The 19,068-nt window shown below is 32.1% G+C and overlaps 3 protein-coding genes across 3 annotated transcripts; 1 reads left to right on the top strand and 2 right to left on the bottom strand.

Moving 5' to 3' along the window:
• Positions 1-182: 182 nt before the first annotated feature.
• TRIADDRAFT_52329 (uncharacterized protein) lies at positions 183-8,922 on the bottom strand (the record flags this gene model as incomplete). The annotated part of the gene is made up of 27 exons (XM_002108842.1): positions 183-281; positions 486-563; positions 722-765; positions 858-912; positions 1,086-1,195; positions 1,670-1,776; positions 1,922-2,043; positions 2,445-2,618; positions 2,822-2,944; positions 3,259-3,405; positions 3,607-3,794; positions 4,461-4,536; positions 4,635-4,857; positions 5,060-5,181; positions 5,398-5,513; positions 5,675-5,757; positions 6,030-6,093; positions 6,194-6,240; positions 6,378-6,450; positions 7,325-7,400; positions 7,491-7,565; positions 7,643-7,672; positions 7,806-7,924; positions 8,024-8,088; positions 8,178-8,296; positions 8,401-8,624; positions 8,877-8,922. The coding sequence occupies 27 exons, from the start codon at positions 8,920-8,922 to the stop codon at positions 183-185; spliced, it is 2,805 nt and encodes a 934-aa protein (XP_002108878.1).
• Positions 8,923-10,366: 1,444 nt separating this feature from the next.
• TRIADDRAFT_52330 (uncharacterized protein) lies at positions 10,367-11,917 on the top strand (the record flags this gene model as incomplete). The annotated part of the gene is made up of 1 exon (XM_002108116.1): positions 10,367-11,917. One exon carries the CDS (start codon positions 10,367-10,369, stop codon positions 11,915-11,917), a length of 1,551 nt encoding a protein of 516 aa, XP_002108152.1.
• A 309-nt stretch (positions 11,918-12,226) lies between these two features.
• TRIADDRAFT_52331 (uncharacterized protein) lies at positions 12,227-17,673 on the bottom strand (the record flags this gene model as incomplete). Its single annotated transcript, XM_002108843.1, has 13 exons — positions 12,227-12,315; positions 12,419-12,533; positions 13,514-13,593; positions 14,157-14,253; positions 14,487-14,582; positions 14,706-14,756; positions 14,839-14,915; positions 15,220-15,314; positions 15,416-15,501; positions 15,647-15,832; positions 15,994-16,098; positions 17,097-17,163; positions 17,624-17,673. The coding sequence occupies 13 exons, from the start codon at positions 17,671-17,673 to the stop codon at positions 12,227-12,229; spliced, it is 1,194 nt and encodes a 397-aa protein (XP_002108879.1).
• Positions 17,674-19,068: the final 1,395 nt, after the last annotated feature.

Genomic DNA, 19,068 nt, shown 5'->3' on the forward strand with positions numbered 1-19,068 from the left:
ACTTAATCCTATTGCTTTATACAGTGTATGGTAATCTGTACTATTATACTGTAATTTTACAATAAGTATTATGCAATGTAATTTAATATAATTAAGAAATAAATACACTGATTAATAGTTCTGTAATCCATTGTCGTGCCATATCTGTATATTTTAGATATCAATTGAACTTAGAAATTTATCTAATCATCACCATGATCAATATTAGATCCGTTCTTTGCTTTAATATCATCAAAAAGATATACCATCTTATCTATTGTGGCTTCCATCATGTTATAAACCTGTGAAATATGAATACAGTACAGTATTTGTATTAAAATTAGCCGTAATTCATAAGTAATAAAAGCACTACAATTCGCGTAGATAGAATATGAACATTTGAATGTACCAGCACGTTACATTCGACAAAACTATTAACTTGGACAAAAATTTATATTTGCAAAATCCCAATAAATTATTTATCAAATTTCAAATTTAAATCTCACTTGACTGTATAGCTTCTCCTTGTATTTCAATTCTATCGTCGGATCCGTTTTATCAACTGGAGTGGATGCTCGTGTTTGCTACAGAGGCATGTTAGAAAAAAACATACTTAATGCATCTAACTCATAAGAGGGGTAATTACATTGTATACCATTTGTAGCTGAATATAAATGAAGCAAGTTGTATACTCGCTATGGCAGCTGATTCAATCTCTAAATTAATATCGGTAATTACATACGTCATGATATTCTTGTGATGAAGTCGTTGTTGATTTTAGTCGATCTAAAAAATAATGTAGGATTTTAACTTGGTCGTGTAAATCATGAAAACTTTTTATCATCAGACAAGAAGATGTTCATATCTTCGAAGATCACCTCTGTGTTTTGACTTAGAGGTTCGAATCGTCCTTGATTGAGGTCTAAGGCTGTCCTGTATTATACATAAAGGGTACAGTTAAGTTTGTTAAATGATATGGTTTTCATCAAGAACAGCATTATCTTAAATTTTCGAAACACTATTTTTCATGAGTTTATACTACTAAATTTGTAGCCGATAGAGTTATTTATTACTGATTAAATAACAGATACTTTACTTTAACTTACAAAGTCTTTATCATCCTTTTTGTTTGGCTTTTTACTTCTTGATTCCGATTTCTTTGTAGATTCTGACCGCGTAGTTTCGGATGCTGTCATTTTCTTTTTAGTTGTCGTAGCTGTACGAAATTATATGGTAAGTATTGTATGATCTGATAGCATCCTTTGTTTATTAATATTAAATAATGTTTTTCATTAGTAGTATTAAGTAATGTAAGCCTATATCTCATAATTGTAACGTACTGTTGTGCACGTAGTTACAATCAGAAACTAGTTCATGGTCCTAATTATTTAATCACAAAATGGTATCGTGAAGGCAACAAATTTTAGTTACCTACCCCAGCCCTCCAGTTCTAGTGATTCCTGACTAATCTTATTTGCTACTACTATTTGAATTGTAATATTATCTTTCTCAATTACATGAGTTATAAATCTAATTATATATAGCATGCTCTATTTTGGTTTAAATCATTTAGATCTCATTGTAAAACATTTATACGCAACTCTACGGTAAATCTACAATCTAAGGTACTGGCTCTATAACTAAGTAAACTTATGTATCTTCACAATGTCGAAAATAAAGTATTGTTTACCTGCATCTTCCTCTTCTAAACTTTCTTTTTCGGGTAATCCTAGTATACTCCTCAACGTAACTCCATAATTTGCTATGGAGTCCATTAAATTAATTAACAGACTATATCTAAATAAATAAATATAAAATTAAGATAATTTATTTGATCCTAATTCATTAATGAATGATGATAAATAAAATATTCCAATGATAGTAAAGATTAAACTTTTCAATAAAAGGTGAGATATAGTCCTTATTCTGAGCATATACGTACCCAACCGAATACATTTGTTGTTTTAATGGTGTAAGTATTGGAAATGACAGCATATTGATTGCGTTGTTCATTCGTTGCAGACAATCATTCTTCCAACTGTCATCCTCTAAGGTTAATATTTTCTATTCATGGAAAGTTTAATTGGTTATCAATAAATATAATTTAATTTTTCACAACCATTCCTTCTGCATTAAAGGTGTAATCATAGGATTTCAAATTATCCTAAAATCAAGTACTCCTTGCACACTTCTACTAGTGACACTTCTTTACATATAAATTATCTTGATTAAATTAAGTTGCAGTCTTTCCTGAATAAGTTTTATTACCGAGCTGATAATTAACTAATTTAAATTAAATTCTATTCCATATAAAAATAATATTTTTCTTTCAATATCTTGAGTAATTAATATTTTAATGGTAGCTACTACCTCAGAATGAAAGTACTAGTTGAGCTACGAATTTGATATGGTTTATAATAAGTAAGTTTACATTGATTTATCCGATAGTTAGCTACCAATTTTACCTCCTCAAGCATATCAATGCTCCAATCCCACGGTACATCGGGCTCAGGTGGCTCAAAATAATCATTCTGTCGATCTGCTAAATCATTCTTAGCTCCTCTAAAATTTTTATCTTGTTTATCTTGCTTATCAGATTTAGACATCTTGTCATATCGATCACTTTTCCCAGATTTATCCTTAATTCAAAAAATCAGCTCAGACTTGGTAACTCACTTTGCAAAACAAATTTAAAACAATTGCTAACTACAAAATAGTCAAAACATACGTCATCTTATGTTATCGAATCGCAACTTATTATAATAATCACTATTAATCAGATAGCTTATAATGCTCGAAAGTTACTATTAACGAATCCTGTGGTTCGGTTCGTAGATCCAACCTGTTTGCTTCCTTTTTCGATCTTGACATCTTCAGTATTTTCTAGATATTCCGGAGGTATCGGCTGATGAATGTGGTACCATATCATTTTTAGTTCATTAATGCCGTCCGGGCGATAATATAGCTGTATAAATTTAATTTAATTTAATCGAAGATAATCAGATTAAAAATGACTACCAATCACAATCAGATGCAAAAAATTGAAATCGATGATTATCCAATACATGAAAGTCAAAAAGATTAATTTAGATAATAAATTTCATGAACATTACACCTCATACTAATTTTTTTAGCTGGTAACAGCGATAGCTATATTTACGTGTTATCAAGTCCTTATCTAAACTTATATATAATCTAATTTAGAAATTTTGACTTCTATTACATATGTAGTACACATACGTAAATCTTTATGAACATTACAATCTAAGGAAAACTTACACCAGGATTCCGTCTTTCAAATAATTCTTCTGGTGTAATATGAGCATCTACTGGAGATAAAGAACGTGGAGGTGTTTTCACATCCTCAATAATATCATCAAGTAGTTGATTTACGGCATAAAGAGCCTGTTTTCTTCTTAATTCTGCCTGCAAATTTGTTATCAAAAAGGAATGTGTATTTAAATACCATTTAAATTATAAAATTCATTTACGAATACGAAAAACAAAAATTAGAGCATAAAGCACAAATTTTGACTAAGTTTTCTCATCATTCATGTTAGCATATGATGCGAATTCATTTGAAATTCTGTAAGTATACATTGTAATATTGATTGTATTTTGCTTTACCTCAATTTTTGATCTTTTATCTTTATTAATATCTTCTTCCAGTGCAACGCCTCGTAAAACAACTTTGATTGCAGCACCGCCACATAATGTCGGTTTAGTATTCATGCACCATGTTTCCGTAAATATTCCAGGATTAGATGACTTAAAGGTAAATGGAAACTTCATCTTCTGTCCGGGCATGATCATATCTTAAGGTAGCACAATAATAAAAATTTCAGTGATTTCGTCGAGTTACTTCACACTTATAGCTATCTTACATTAAATTACTAAAATTAATAGTTGCATACTACGAATTAAAATTGTGCTACCATCTTGTTTCATTGCAATAGCAGGTATTGCTCTATTTTCAGTTGCATTTTATTGAAATTTATAAGACTGCAAACGGATTTTATGTAATAGCACTGAAGATATGAAACTGCACTTTAGATTGCATAGATTTAGCTTTTGTTGTGTATAATATTGTAATAACATCATTACGTAAACCATAACGCGGAATTTATATTACTGCCAATATTAGAGAGAATGTAGCATTTTAGTTAATGAATTAAAATGATTCACTAATATTTTACTTTAGTCTAAGGTCATATTGCCACTAGTTGGACTTCAGCGCGGAAATAGATTAATGTTGCCTATAGAAATGTTGCTATACTCTTATAGGCAAAAATTGAGACAAACAGCTTTTGCTAACTATTCATGTTAGCACATGTGATAATAATGCTTGTAATCAACTAACTCGTAATATGATCACTATTACATAGTTGTTGATCAATTAGAACATTGAGTAAGATAATAACACTTTTTAAAGGAACAAATTGAAATGGTATAATCATAATATCTACATAACGTCTACATACCAACGCCCGTATTGAAGTAAAATCTTTGAGCTTTACCATACAAGATGCTATCGAGGGATTTATCGCTTGGTAAGTTCTGCAATGAGTACATAAATTTAAGATATCATAAGTTAGATAAAGTAAAACCAAGATTGTTTCTCTTAATAATCGTATTTGCAAGTAAGGATAACTTACCGTCCATGAGAAGTAGATAGTTGATGTGCCTAGGTTTTCGATATCTAGTGTCGTTGTGCTAACTTTGCCAGCGTAGGTTTCGAATAATACACGCGTAATAATAGCGACATCACTTTCAAGGCCACAATTTTCACCTTCCCAACGCACAGTTTGGCCGGCTACTGTAATACAGGGTCCAAGTATAGGTTGAGGTACACAGTCTGCATGCTGTTTAAATGGATCACTGAATAGAAAATTAATTAATGGACTAATATTACTGAAATTGTCACGCGGTTTAATATATGTTACCGTATTAAAGTTAAATGAAATTCATTGACTTTTAACTCTTTAACACTAGATCTGAGTGGATTAGTATAGGTCATAACTTTCATATTTGAAGTAAAATCAAAAAATTATTTTTTTAAAGCATAAGCTATCATACTTACTTTATTTCACTATCTGCTTCAGATAGGCTATCATCATTATATAATGAAGTATTAATATCAGATTGTTCACGCCCATCTTCCCAAAGCTTAGATCTTCCAATAACTGCTAAACTTGAAATATCCTATCACAATAACAATAACATCAAAAATAAAAGTACTGTCAGAATTCACGGATAGAATTTGATTCTACAAGGTAGTAATTTTGATATATAGTTTATAAGTATTTGTTGTGATACCAATTATTTGACCTCATATTTATCTCATTACAAAGCTATACAGTTTATGCTATAAAGTTGTAGTAGAATCTAGACATGAACAATTACGATATATATTATTACCGGCTTGTGGGGATCAATCAGTTTCATGCTCTCCTCTAACTCTTTCTTCCTATTTTGGAGATAGAGAGACTTATCCCACGGATAATGAACGGTTGAGGAAGATCGAAAATTAATGCCTAAAATAAGATTTATTTTAAATACTTGTTATTTTGTTCTAAACCAGATCCTATTATTGCCTATGCAGAGTCATGGTGATAAGTTCATTCAGTATAAACTTATAGCTGCTTTTATTAATTTAAGGCACTACTTAAATGATGAAAAAACTGTGTAACTATACCCATTTCCTCTTTGATTAACGGATGTTTATCGATATGTTCAACAGGAACTCTTTGGCCTCGTTGACTTTTACCTAAAGTTAAACTTTGAAGTAGCAATATATTTGATTTCGTTTAGTAATCTAGCGTAGCTTGCAGCCGATCGATAATTGTAGCTATAATTTGATCGCCTTTCTATTTCAATTTTTTATTATTAAATTAAAGGACCCAGCGCAATTTAAAATTTAGCGATAATATTACGTAATTTTAATTCTAGCAATTTGTGTAGATCAACTTTTTGAGTTTTATTATGTAAGCTTGTAGCAATCCTTTTCAGCATAGTATCGTATTAAAATATCATTTGACCATGATGTTTACCTTATGCCGTTATCTTCGTTGCCAAGTCGGTCAGGTTGCATCCAAAACTCACTACCTACACGATCTAAATTTGTAATAAATAATGCCAGTCAATTCGAAACTGTATACTCAACTTAGCTAGTAGGTAAAAGCATTTGTCAACGTCTTGCTAGAGTATAACTAACATCCTTTGCCTTTATCCATCGTCGGTATTGCTAAATCGATAATTTCTCTAATTATGAGACAGTAGCGTAAATTAATAAATAATTCAGTGAAATCATCGTTAATAGATCGCTGAATAAAGCAGTTATTGTTGATACTGCAATCAAAAGCTTCGTCATCTTTACAGTCTATCGGTCGTAAGATTACCTTTCTTCTTGGTTTTTACGATAATCTTCGCTTTGATTCATGACTAACATGGCTGGATTAGTTTCCAGTATTTCTAGATTTTGAAATTAAATAAAAACAATTATTATTTCACTAATCTGATGTATGTTATTCGTCTACAGTCCTAATATAATACCTATCTTATATGTTTCTACTTAAGTAATTAGTAAACTAGTCAATAAACTGCATTATAGGATTACAAATTATTTTACACAGTTCAATGATAGTGCTACATACTGTATTATTGCATGATTCGTAAGTCTATATTATTAAACAAACTTTGATTACTGGAAGTGATTATAAAGTACCGGTACCAAGGTAGTACTTATTAACTGGGTTAGATCACAGAATATGATATATAATAATTGCGTGTTTGCATAACATTAAAATATTTTCTAAGTTAAGCATCGGTTATAAGTTATATTGGATTAGCAACGAAATAGAGAATCAACTAGTTCTATATAATTTTAATATCATTTAGTTTAAATCAATCGTGTGCCAAACTATTTTTACTTGCACAACGTTAAATTGATCTAACTCAGATGAAAAGTAATCTATAATTTAAATCATAACGGATTCTGAATTTAACCTTACTCATAAAAATGATAATTTATTCCCTGGAATATAATAAAATCTAGTATAAAGTTATTTTTTAAACATAATGAACGTTATGTATGTTTACATATGAGCTATCTTGTTACACTTTTGCTCTCAGCTTTATGAAGATTTAATTTTGTCCTACTACTATTCTGTTTCACTTTGTAAAGATTGCAGTTCTGGAACATATTTCTATCCTCAAAACTCTGTACCACTTTTTGTTTAAATGCATTATTTCGATTTCTTCAAAGCTTATTTTTAGTTTTAAGTAATTCCATATATTGTATGACAATATTAGATATAACAAAAGCGATGTTTAACCAATAACGTACTAGATAAATACTGCTGTTGTGATTTTCGGTATCTCATATGCCTTTTCCAATTATCTAGAGCAGCTTCTTCATTTGCCTGAATTAATAATTGAAGTATTAACGGTTTAAAATGTTTTTATTATAGCGATTAATATCGTGATATTTAGAAATAATAAAATTTTCTTACACTTTTTGACATTGTAATATTATTATTTCCAGCAGTATCACTATCACTCGTATGTTGAACCGGTGATTCAATTATCTATTTTAATAAAGCAATTTTACAGCATATTCGTATATAATTCAACGATCGTTAGCATCCATGATAAGTTTACTTACGAGATCGTATACTTCAGGTGATTTTAATGGCTAAAAAAAAGGATATATTAATAGCTATATATAATATATTTACATGTATGTTGATAGATAATGATATTAAAATTCGTAAGAAGTTTATGATTGATCCTTTGTAAGTGCTCTTATAAAAATAAGTAAATCTTACTTGCTGCTGCTTTTTTAATGAAGTCGAATTAAAATCAGAAATGGAACCGAGAATGCTGTGAGGTATTAGTTGTCCTTTTCTATCTAGCCTTGGACCAGAGTGTAAAGGCTCTTTCGATGCTATCATTAGATGGAATGTACATAATACATCATATATATAATGTAACGATATTAATAGCTTTAAGATAGTTGATAATAGTTGATAAATAAAATCCTTACCATCCATACTCAGCATCACTGCAGATTCTGTAGCTTCCGATGCGGTAACCTTCGCTACGTATATACTATTTATAAGAAAGTTAAATATAGTTAATGTCGCAATATTTTTTAGAAAGATCTTTAGTTACGAATAATGCGCGATTCAAAAACAGACCATTTAGTTTTCGTATCAACCCCTGTATTGGTTATAACATTATCCGCTGGTTGCTTCCGAATCTTATATGTTACTGTAGGCTTCGAAGTTGCTGATTTATCCTCTTTCGGTTGATGTATCTAAGATTATTGTCAATACCCATACGCATTAATATGACATAAGATATATTTGCTAACCTATTAATATCACAATAATACTTTGACAAATCAAACATCATTCCTACCTTAAATAGATCCTCATCTTTGATAATAAGCGGATCAAGGCTATTAACTGTGTTATGACCGATCTTTTGATTATTATTTGAATAGCTAGTTGTACTGAATTGAGGTAACGGTTTGTCTTCAGTTAAAGTGCTGTTATTGGTTGGGGCACCTTGTCCAGTACTATCTGGCGGTGTAGCTACCTTGTCCGGTGTCAAATCACGTTTCGGACGAGATTTCATTTTATCTATGTTGTAATATTCATTTAATATGTTAGAAATAATTTCTAATCGATAATTTTAATTCCTGATTTAAAAAATAAATTTTAACTATTGTTTTTTTAACGTACTCAAAAATTTTGACATACGTATACTGTGCAATGTGCATGTAGTTACTTTTTTACGCTACTACCCAAATTTTTACTCAACAAGTGCTTGAAAGATATAATTCTATCATTCCTGTACTTATTTATTCAATATCCTATAAATATTAATTCTACCGGTAGACTTGGGCCTTTCCTTCTTATTCGGTTTTACAGATGGCATTTTCGCTATGATATATTATACACACCAATATATATAATATGGTCTATGTTTTAAATGTCCTACGATTGCAATAAAATATGAGCAGTTTTAAACATAGGTAGATTAAACCAGATTGGCAAAAATAATAAAATTTCTAGAGACAGAGACTACGCGACGTGTATATCCTAATCATAGTGACATGAGTGATACATTAAATTTCATTATCTTTTCGTGCTGCTCTACAGTATAAATAAATAAATTAACTTTTATCCAGATGTTATCGTTATAGTAAGAATACATTTTACGTATAGTCGCCATAGGAGAAAGATTGAGTACAATCAATACATCACTTTGTAGTTACCGATAACTTACCCTGTGCCTATTCCTATCTATAACACATACACGAAACGATAATGAGTAACGAAATTTGGAGCTAGACTGTATGATGCATACATTTACTCGCATAAGACTATGCATGTAAAATTTAAACTATCGGCTTCTAATTTTATTTGGACACTTCTGTAGATAGATATTTTAATTTAAAAAAATCGATTACTATCTTCTATACCTTGATTTTAGTACGGGCATTAGCCATAAATCATCCCTTATTCAAATGTTTCAATATTTACCACTGTTAGTATCGATTACTCCGTATTTGCTTGGTGTATTCTGATCGTAAACGTCCGTTTGCCCTGGTCTCTAGTAGCCATAGCAACGATGGTCTAGTTTTATGCACTGTGTTTAGTGTGAATTGTACTGTAGACTTTCTCCTTAAGTACTGTATGATTAAGGTGAAGAGCGACAGCCCATACAGCGCAGTAGAGAAATTGATGATTGATAGAGACATTGTATAGTCCACGTGTACAGTACAGTACAGTATACATTGTACTGTAGCCCGGATTGTTCGTAATGACGTACTGTACAATGGTACATACTCTACTGTCCGATACTACAGGTAGTAGTATACAAGATACTATAGTTGTATAATACAGTAGTTCAGCCAAAGTGAGCCAGCAGACAGACTACCGCTACAGCTAGTGACTTGACTTGACCAGACCGAGTACTGTACTGTAGATCTTGTATCAGAGGGTATGTACTCAGTCGGGACTACTTATTCCTAGGTCTTGTACCTATTTGAGTACAGGCGGTGCCCACCTTGAGGGGTACCATGCTTAGTACTGTACGCTGTACAGTACCTGCAGAGCTGCCATCGAGGACATCCAGCTTCAAAGGGCGATTTCGAGGCTGGACGATTTCATCTTGGTGATTATTCTGTTTAAAACTACGGCGATTAATTGGATCTGATGTAAGTAATCTTGATAGCTTTCTTTCCTATAGCGATTGTTGTTTATACACATAGTTAGATTGTGTAAGTACGTTAGTGTGCAGGTGCTATTTATTGTTTAACATCAGCAAGTAAAACAATCGACGTACTCAATTATACTTGTATTATAGACAGTACATTATGATGGATGCAAGCCAGCCAGGCAAATTAGAGGATTACCAACGATTACTTTTGCAACCTTTCCTGTCCAAGAGATTGGAAAATGAGCTATATAATAAATTGATGAACTATTGTGAGAAGGAACGCGATTCCCATAGTTTATTTCAGCTAGGTTGCCTATATCAACAAGGTCTCGGCAAGTGCGAAAAGGATTTACATAAAGCTAAGCAGTTACTTGATAATGCAGCTAAACTGGGTCATGCTAGAGCTATGTACAATCTCTGTCAGCTTTATGGAAGCCAACCATCTGCTCAATTTGCCAATGTTGTTAGTGAAAGTGAATTAATTGATATCAAAGTACATTGGTATATAGAATCTTCCTCTCAGGCTCTAGTCTATTCTAACTCTGGAATCGAGTTATGGAGTAATTATAATGCTTCAGTAGCTTGGCGTAAGGCTGTTATGGCAGAAAGGGCACGTTTGCTAGATAGAATTTCCCAGAAAGATTACCAAGATATTCTCCAATTAGGCAAACTCATGAATCAGGTCAGTTACATTGCCCTACAACTAAGTACAGATGATAGCGGCTATAAGACTGCAATAGACGGCTTGGAATCGGCATGTCGTCTTGGTAGTGCTGATGCCTATTGGAATCTGGCTGCATTAGTATACCACAATGGTCTTGGTGTAAACAAAGATGAGGAAAAAAAACTTCAACTCATGTATCAAGCAGCTGATAGCAACCATGTTAGAGCTCAATTTTGGTTAGGAGAGTATCTATTTTCATCATTAGTTGGTATGGAAGAACAGTGTACAAAGGCTTTGAAGTATATGAAGCAATCATTGCAATATCCTTTTGCTAGTACCCTATTCTGGATTGGCTATGGTCATTTGTTAGGTACCGGTGTAAGTCAAAATTATGCCCTTGCAGTGCAATACTTTCAACTTGCTGCTGTTTCCTCCGATTACCTATTTGGCATCGGAAATAGTTCAGCTTGTAGTTGGTTGGCTTTTATGTATACCAAGGGGCTAGGTATGACAATAGACTTTACGATGGCGTCTCATTATTACGCTATGGCAGCAAAATCAGGAAATAAGCATTCATTTAATGATTTAGCCAAACTAATAGAAAAAAGGAAAATTTCTTGTTGCGAGTTAGATATCGCGATTAAATTATACAGCATAGGTGCTGGGGAGAACGTGGAAGATACGTCGTCTTATTATGCCAGACTTAGACTTGGAAAAATATACTCGAACAAACGCTATCATAAAATTTACAATCAAGAGAAAGCTACTGAGTACTTTACTCAAGCATTACACTTACTGAAATCGTCTGTTTGTAAGGATACACGTTCCTATCGTTACTATCACTTGGGAATCATTTACGAAAATGGATATAATACTGATGTAGATTATTCTCAAGCAGCTAAATATTATTCATTGGCGAAAGAAGCAGCTGCTAAGGTTTATGATATATTAGATAGATATTACGGAAAGAAGGCCGAAAAAAGACTTACTAAAATTATGAATTTAACGCTAGCAAAAAAAGAAAGTAAACAAACAACAGTTTAAAACACTAAAGATAAATCATAAATTTATAAAATACTGTAAAAAGATCGATACTTGGACGATACATAGAAATATTACGATTGAACATTTTTGATTTTCTTTATTCAATTTACTTATTTATATGCGTAGAATGAAATGTAATATCTTTTATATACTTCAAATACCCACATTGTTGACACTACATTGAAGGGGTGTCAACTACTTATGCAAAATATAGTAAAATATTGCAGGCGCAAGGTATATATATATACATCAGGGATAGATCTTATTGTCATTTGTTAATAAAACTTTCTCCGGAACCCTTTATAGTTCTCATAAACTGAATTCGTCACATTCACTTGATGATATTAAATATGATGTTGAAAGCTCGCTGTTACTTGTATTATCCTGATGGTCAGTTCCTATTTTTATTGTAGACAAATAAATAAATTAAATTCTTTTCAGAAATTAAATCGTAAAATATTATCTTTAAAGATTGCAAAGTACTGAAATCAAAAAGTTTACCTTCATGAACATTGAAACTATGAGCAATCGCTGAAACATTAAAATTTGGCATTTCGTTCGAAGCAGACATAGTCCATATGTACGGTTCATCACTATCGCAATGTAAAAAAAGGTACTACGAATTCATAATCACGACAATTTTAGTAATAACAACAAGACTATGTTATCATCTTACGCAGGCACTATACTTTTTCCGTCACAAAATGCTGGCAATGAAAGAGCGAAAGCCATTAACTGATGGCTATCCTTGTAATATTGAAGTGCGGCTCTAATAAGTTTAAAAAAATATAAATATTTTACCTATCTTATTAAAATGTATCGCTTAAACCACCTAATTCACTATCATCTACAAACTTTAGCAGCTTTTCGATTATAGATCCACTTGGGTTTAGTTGAGTTTTAACGATAGCTAACATATCAAGGATTGAATGCATTTTCTTTAGATACTGTAATTTATCTTCCATATTTCCACCATACTGCAAATAATCATCCAATTGCTGCATCATCCTCACTGTTGAGATGTCTTCAGATAGTTTAATAAAACATATCTGTAAACTTTCATGGTTACATTTAGGTACTAACCTTAATTGGTTCTTTAATAAATAACCTTATAATACTAATAACTTATTACCCGCTATATAATTCAGATAATCTTTTCTGAGTTTGTCCAAACCAATTTCTACTAAACAATCAATAGGTCGTTTATCTCCAGGCCTAATATAATGTAATTATATATTTTAATCCAAGATAACCAATATATATACAAGGCGAAGTAATTTCACTTTGCTATTGAATCAATTAGATACCCTTACCAATTGAATTTGAAATTCGTTTCATTTTTATCCTTAATTAGTCCAGACTTTAAATTTAAAGTGAAACTTTAATGAAATCTAATGGAAGCACAGATTATCGTATTTTTTAATAAATATTTTACAATACCAAATTAGTTAGAGTTATTTCTAGTAATCTTCCAATTGCAGTGGCTAGCGAATTTTGATGCAACGGGTCAAGCTAATCCAAAAAAATACAATAAACTCTTTCGATGTTATTTAATTAAAACTGCATATTTTACGAAATGTAATAGCTCATCGCTACCTGTGGCAATAATCTTCCGTCTGCAAGTTTTTGGGCAATGTAGGAAACTGCCTCGGTAAGTTCATTTAGGTTATTACAATCTAATTAGCAAATGACTGCATTAGAAATGACAGGATACATCGCAACACTTCGCAGTAACGTAGTAAATTATATACATAATACTGAGCTTGCATGTATACGTATGTTCGTATCTATTTTAGCAATCATGGATGTTAAGTTAGCATCTGTCTATTACAGGTACGTCTCGAGACTAATAAGGCATACATTTTAAAATTATCCATATTTTATCAACGAAGTCAAAATCAGATCGAGGACATATTATATACGATGAAATTGAAGAGTCCAAGCAGGAATCTGATTTATCAAGAAACTAGAAAACAAATAATATACGTATTATTGCCAATCATAATAATTAAATAAATGTCTAAAAAGTACTGCATATTTTAACTACGACATACTTCATCATTGGATGAAATTTGAATAGGTTTGCTTGGATCTGAAGAGTAAAGAGAAAGAAATTTACTTGTACATATGTTGTCATCAAACACCAAGTTTATCTTAGTGCTGCTTTTGAATATTTTAGGAGAAATATGAATCAATCTTGTCTTAACTGGATAATTATAAACATTAACATCCTACGCACCTTGAAGGAATGATTTTACCGACGACATTACGTCGACCTTGTAACCACAATGAGTCGGCCATATTTCTACATCTTTGTTAGAATACATCCAATATTTCTGATACAGAAATATTATAATCAGGTAAAAAACGATGTAGATGTAAACAACATGGTCTAACTTGAAAGTTATTAAGTTATAAGTTGTTACTTCAAGAATTTCGAACTCTTTGTAAGCCCAGTTTATTGGAGATCTAGGATCGCCTGGGAACCCTTTAATAGTCTAGGCACATAATAACATGTTTAGTATCCTGCAAATATAAAGCAAATACCGCATTAAAAGGATAACCTTACTAGGATTGCATCGGACATCAAGGCCGGTTTTTCAATTAATGTATTTAAGCCTTGCCATACTAACTCCAGCGTTAAACTACTCTTCAACTTGGAGTCCTGTTACATAAACAAATATCATTAATTGTTGAAAGTGAAACATGACACTAAATTCGATAGTTGTAAGTAACATAAATTAAATGCCCATGTGGTTCTTTAGCAAGTATCTGAATTAAATCTTACCTCACTAATCGGGCTAAGTAGTCGATACTGTGCATATCCTTGCGCTTTCATCTAATACAAAGTTAGCTCAGAATTAAGAATTGTTTATAAGAATTTTAATGCTGATATTTGCCAATTTTTGGCGGGATCGTACTTTAGATTCGGCCGTCATTCCTCTAGCTGTAAGACGATTCTCTAATTTTGGTACATCACTTCGCTTATATAATTTTTCTGTGTAACACAACCATTCATACTAATTTAAGCTAATACATTTTTAGCGGAATAAATAATCTCTCCTTAAAATATAGAGTTTAATAGTATCAATCACCTTCAGTCGAAACGGTCCATGTCGACAGCTTTGTGACTGTGAGTTCAATCGGTTTATGAAACGAATTAGATATTTAAAACTATCATTAGAAAAAGTAGAGACTGTAATGATTCAATCCTATTGGTATAACATTTTAATCTATGGAAATTATGGGTATCTTACAACTATCCTGTACGGAAGTCACGATTCCTAAGTATATAGAAGCACCATTCTTCGTAGTTAAAATCCAGCAGGGTTTTGCTATCGTTTGCCCATTTCTGACAGGGCTAGTATGAGATAACGCAAAATACGATAACAGTTGCCTGCAACAATAGCAAGAAATACCACGATGACATACCATTTCGATTTTCTCATATCTAACTAGTAATACAAGAAAAAAAATAAATTGAACTAACGTTCTTACCTAGCGCTAGCATATGGTAGTGGGATCATAGAATCAGCTGCAATATTCCATGAAACAACTTCATGTAAGTTATCTGAGTGAAATGTCTAGACAGTTATAAAAATAAAAAATAAAAATATTTTAAAAATGGTTTAGTCAATAACACGGTATTTCTTATCAGTAACATCACGAAAATATTAAGTGTTCTAAAGTATAAGGCGTTAACTTCATTTTTAAGCTTAGATACTTAACCTCGAAAACATTGATCATTTGGCCAAGGGCATCATTTGCTGGACCTATGCGAACGAATCTTTCTGCCGTCAGGGTCAATGAGACAGGATATTCTTCACCGTCTTCTTCTTCGAAGGACGTAGATTCGTAACTGTTATTGAACTGATTTTGATCATTTACTGACGATACTTCATCTTGAATTAATGCCTAAATTGAAAATAAATATTACATTATAATAAGCGCAACACTATGCAACATTCTCTATTGATACCTATCAGTCTATCACTCTCAGTAATGCCATTCTTGAGATAATTTAATTAAAGTACATATATCGCACTATAAGCCAAAAATTTACTGTAAGTACTAACAGTTCGCGAATATCCAGTTACGAGATAAAATCCACTTTTACCCGAAGCCAAATTAACTTTAGGATGGTTTACACCCTCTGGTATCATATAAACGTTGCAAATTTCCTTTAAAGTTAAAATAATTAAATTAACCGAGAATATTATTATAATTCGTTTTGACATTATCTACAGGTATACTATACAGTATATATAAGTTATACCTAGGAAGAAAAAAGAAATAATTATCACAAAATTTATATCTGACGTATCGAAATATCCTGTTACTCTAATAGTACATATATATATATATACTGCTCCAGGCGAGGACTTCTAAGAGGAAATTTGTAAAAAGTCTCTGACTGTAATTATACAGACATTCTGGCATATCAGTGCCATATAGGATGTTTATACAATACAAAGTATAAGTTAAATAATCTAGCTTAGCAATAGCCGTTGTAAACCGGATACAGTCAAATTATGGTCCACTCAGATGAATGGATAGTATTTCTATCTATTACATCGTACAATATTATTTATTAAGTAATGTAGAGTTGCAGACTTCATGCAATGTTAAACGGTTATACGTTCCGCGTACGATACAAATATTCTAATACCTTACACATTTACATGTAGTAAAATGCTGGATGAGAGGAAAATTTTCTAATTACATCATGCATCAGCAAGTTCACTATTCTCGTAAACATAAGGTCGAAAACGCTATTTTTGCGCCCTGTAACACTAGTAAGAATTGAGAGAGTTGCCCAACTCCTAGCCTGCTATTTCAATATTACTGAATAATGTAGCATTGAGGCGTTAACTACTCGATTTCTGCAATAGTTGGCGGATTTAATTTTATCTCACCTTTGTCTTTCCACTAGCTATCCTTTTACAGTACGATGCATGCATTTACAACTGCACATGCATAACTAATTGATCACTTTATTGGGGTTGATAAATCCTACGTTATATATTACAATAAATATTATATTTTATAAGATCCTAGTGTACTTATAGTGAATAATAAATAATGTATTGGGCGAAGCAATTTTGGAATGAAGATTCAGCGAAATTAAATATCGTTGTGCGCACGAAGCAGTTATGTCTATGCTAGTTGACTGCTGTACCTTGAATTGGGTCGGGAAAATCTGAAAGCTATTTCTCGACTCATGTCGTAAATCTTCGGCTTTCAAACTACCTCAGAAAAAAATAAAAGTAATTTAGTCATGGATTGTATGGCACACAGTTTAGTAAAATTGCTTCTTTATATTCTTCTTCTTCTTTTAATACGAACATCGCAAAGTGCTTCTGTATACGCTTACTCCTATCTTACACAATTACAGAAGCTAAAACAACTATACTGTCTCACAGTACTGCATTTAAGTAAATATCCTTCAGTTGTATGTATGGCACACAGTTTAGTAAAATTGCTTCTTTATATCCTTCTTCTTTTAATAACGAACATCGTAAAGTGCTTCTGTATACGCTTACTCCTCCTATCTTACACAATTACAGAAGCTAAAAAAACTATACTGTCTCACAGTACTGCATTTGAGTAATGTAAATATCCTTCAGTAGTATGTATTTAGTCCTACTATAATAAAATATAAGCAAGATTTGAGAAATGAAATGATAGACCATCATTTTATTGTACCTTATAAGAAATTGAAGAAAGTTCTCAGAATCGCTTTGCAGCCTTTCCATTTTACATCACCCGCCAAATTTTGTACTTCAATACTGATCGTATAAATTGTATTGTTTCCATACGGCAATAACAAGTCTAAGAGCAATTGCGACAGCGGCTGCGCGACTTAAAGGGACCTTGAATGAAAACAGTGCCATCACACTGATTACAGACTGTACAGTGTACAGTACAGTACTAGAGCCTCTAAGGATCTGCACTGTACACTGTACAGTACAGTGTACAATACTAAGTTGTACAGTGTACAATACTAAGCTATACTAGTGTACTGTATTGGTTCGATTTGTAATTACTGTACTGTACAGTACTGTACAGTCAGTACCTTACCGTATAATTCCCTTATACTGTACAGTATTGAGAAAATTCATAGTTACGCAACTGTACTGTACCTTATAATTCCCTTATATTGAGAAATTCATAATTAGGTCCTTCCTATACAGTACCTATTTTCCTGTAATGGCGTAGTCCCAAATTTGTTTCTTTTGAATGATATGGTCCTTTTTTAATTTGTGCAGTGCACATGGATACTACTGCAAATAATGCAGTCTTATGTACAAAGTGGTCTTTATTCGATACTACGCTATAGTAGTTCGATTTGTAATTAGAATGTGTTGTAAGTGTCAACGGCGTACGTATATAAGCCGCCGCTTTTCCTTACAGTAAAGAGAGAGAGTAGGAGTTAGTTGTTACTTTGACAATAACTTCAACTACGCCTACAATCTCTTGTCTCCCATGTTGATGGAGAGCAGGACGAAGCTTCAACACGGTTGTTAGTATTAACTCTCCATAGCAATAACACAACAGTCTTCATGGTCTCCGGACCAGACTCTGCTGAGAATAGAAATGATGAACAACTTTGAACTCGGGTTTGCAACCCGTCCCAATTTTGTTACTCGGCTATGAAAACCCGGATGCAATCCTTAGTCACAACTAGTCCACTTTATTATTATTCGCTGAGCATTATACAGTAGATTAAAATTCTGTAGTTGGATTGTATTACTTTACAATAGGTTAAAATTTTACAACTACAATATTTTTTTATTTTATAGTAACTAGTGCAAACTCCCGTCGCTTTCCTGACGGTTTAATATTGCTAGGTATACAATGTTGACTAGACCCTTTCTATTTGAAAGTTCCGTATGCTTGAAGACGGTTTAATCAGATATCATGATTTCTCGAACAACATACATTACGGCATCTTATACATAGAGATATCTCTAAATATGCCTGGAGTTCGGTGGCGTACGGGGGAAAAAAAATAGGTTTTATTGTTGTGAAGAATAAAAAAAGTACGATAATCATCTGTTAGCGTTATACTTGTACATTGGTGCGGCATAACATTAGAAGATGAGAATCAACGTACAAGACACCAACGATAGTTATATACAGTATAAGAA

The sequence above is a fragment of the Trichoplax adhaerens genome, genomic scaffold (genome assembly GCF_000150275.1).
Source record: "Trichoplax adhaerens TRIADscaffold_1 genomic scaffold, whole genome shotgun sequence".
Classification (NCBI taxonomy): domain Eukaryota; kingdom Metazoa; phylum Placozoa; class Uniplacotomia; order Trichoplacea; family Trichoplacidae; genus Trichoplax; species Trichoplax adhaerens.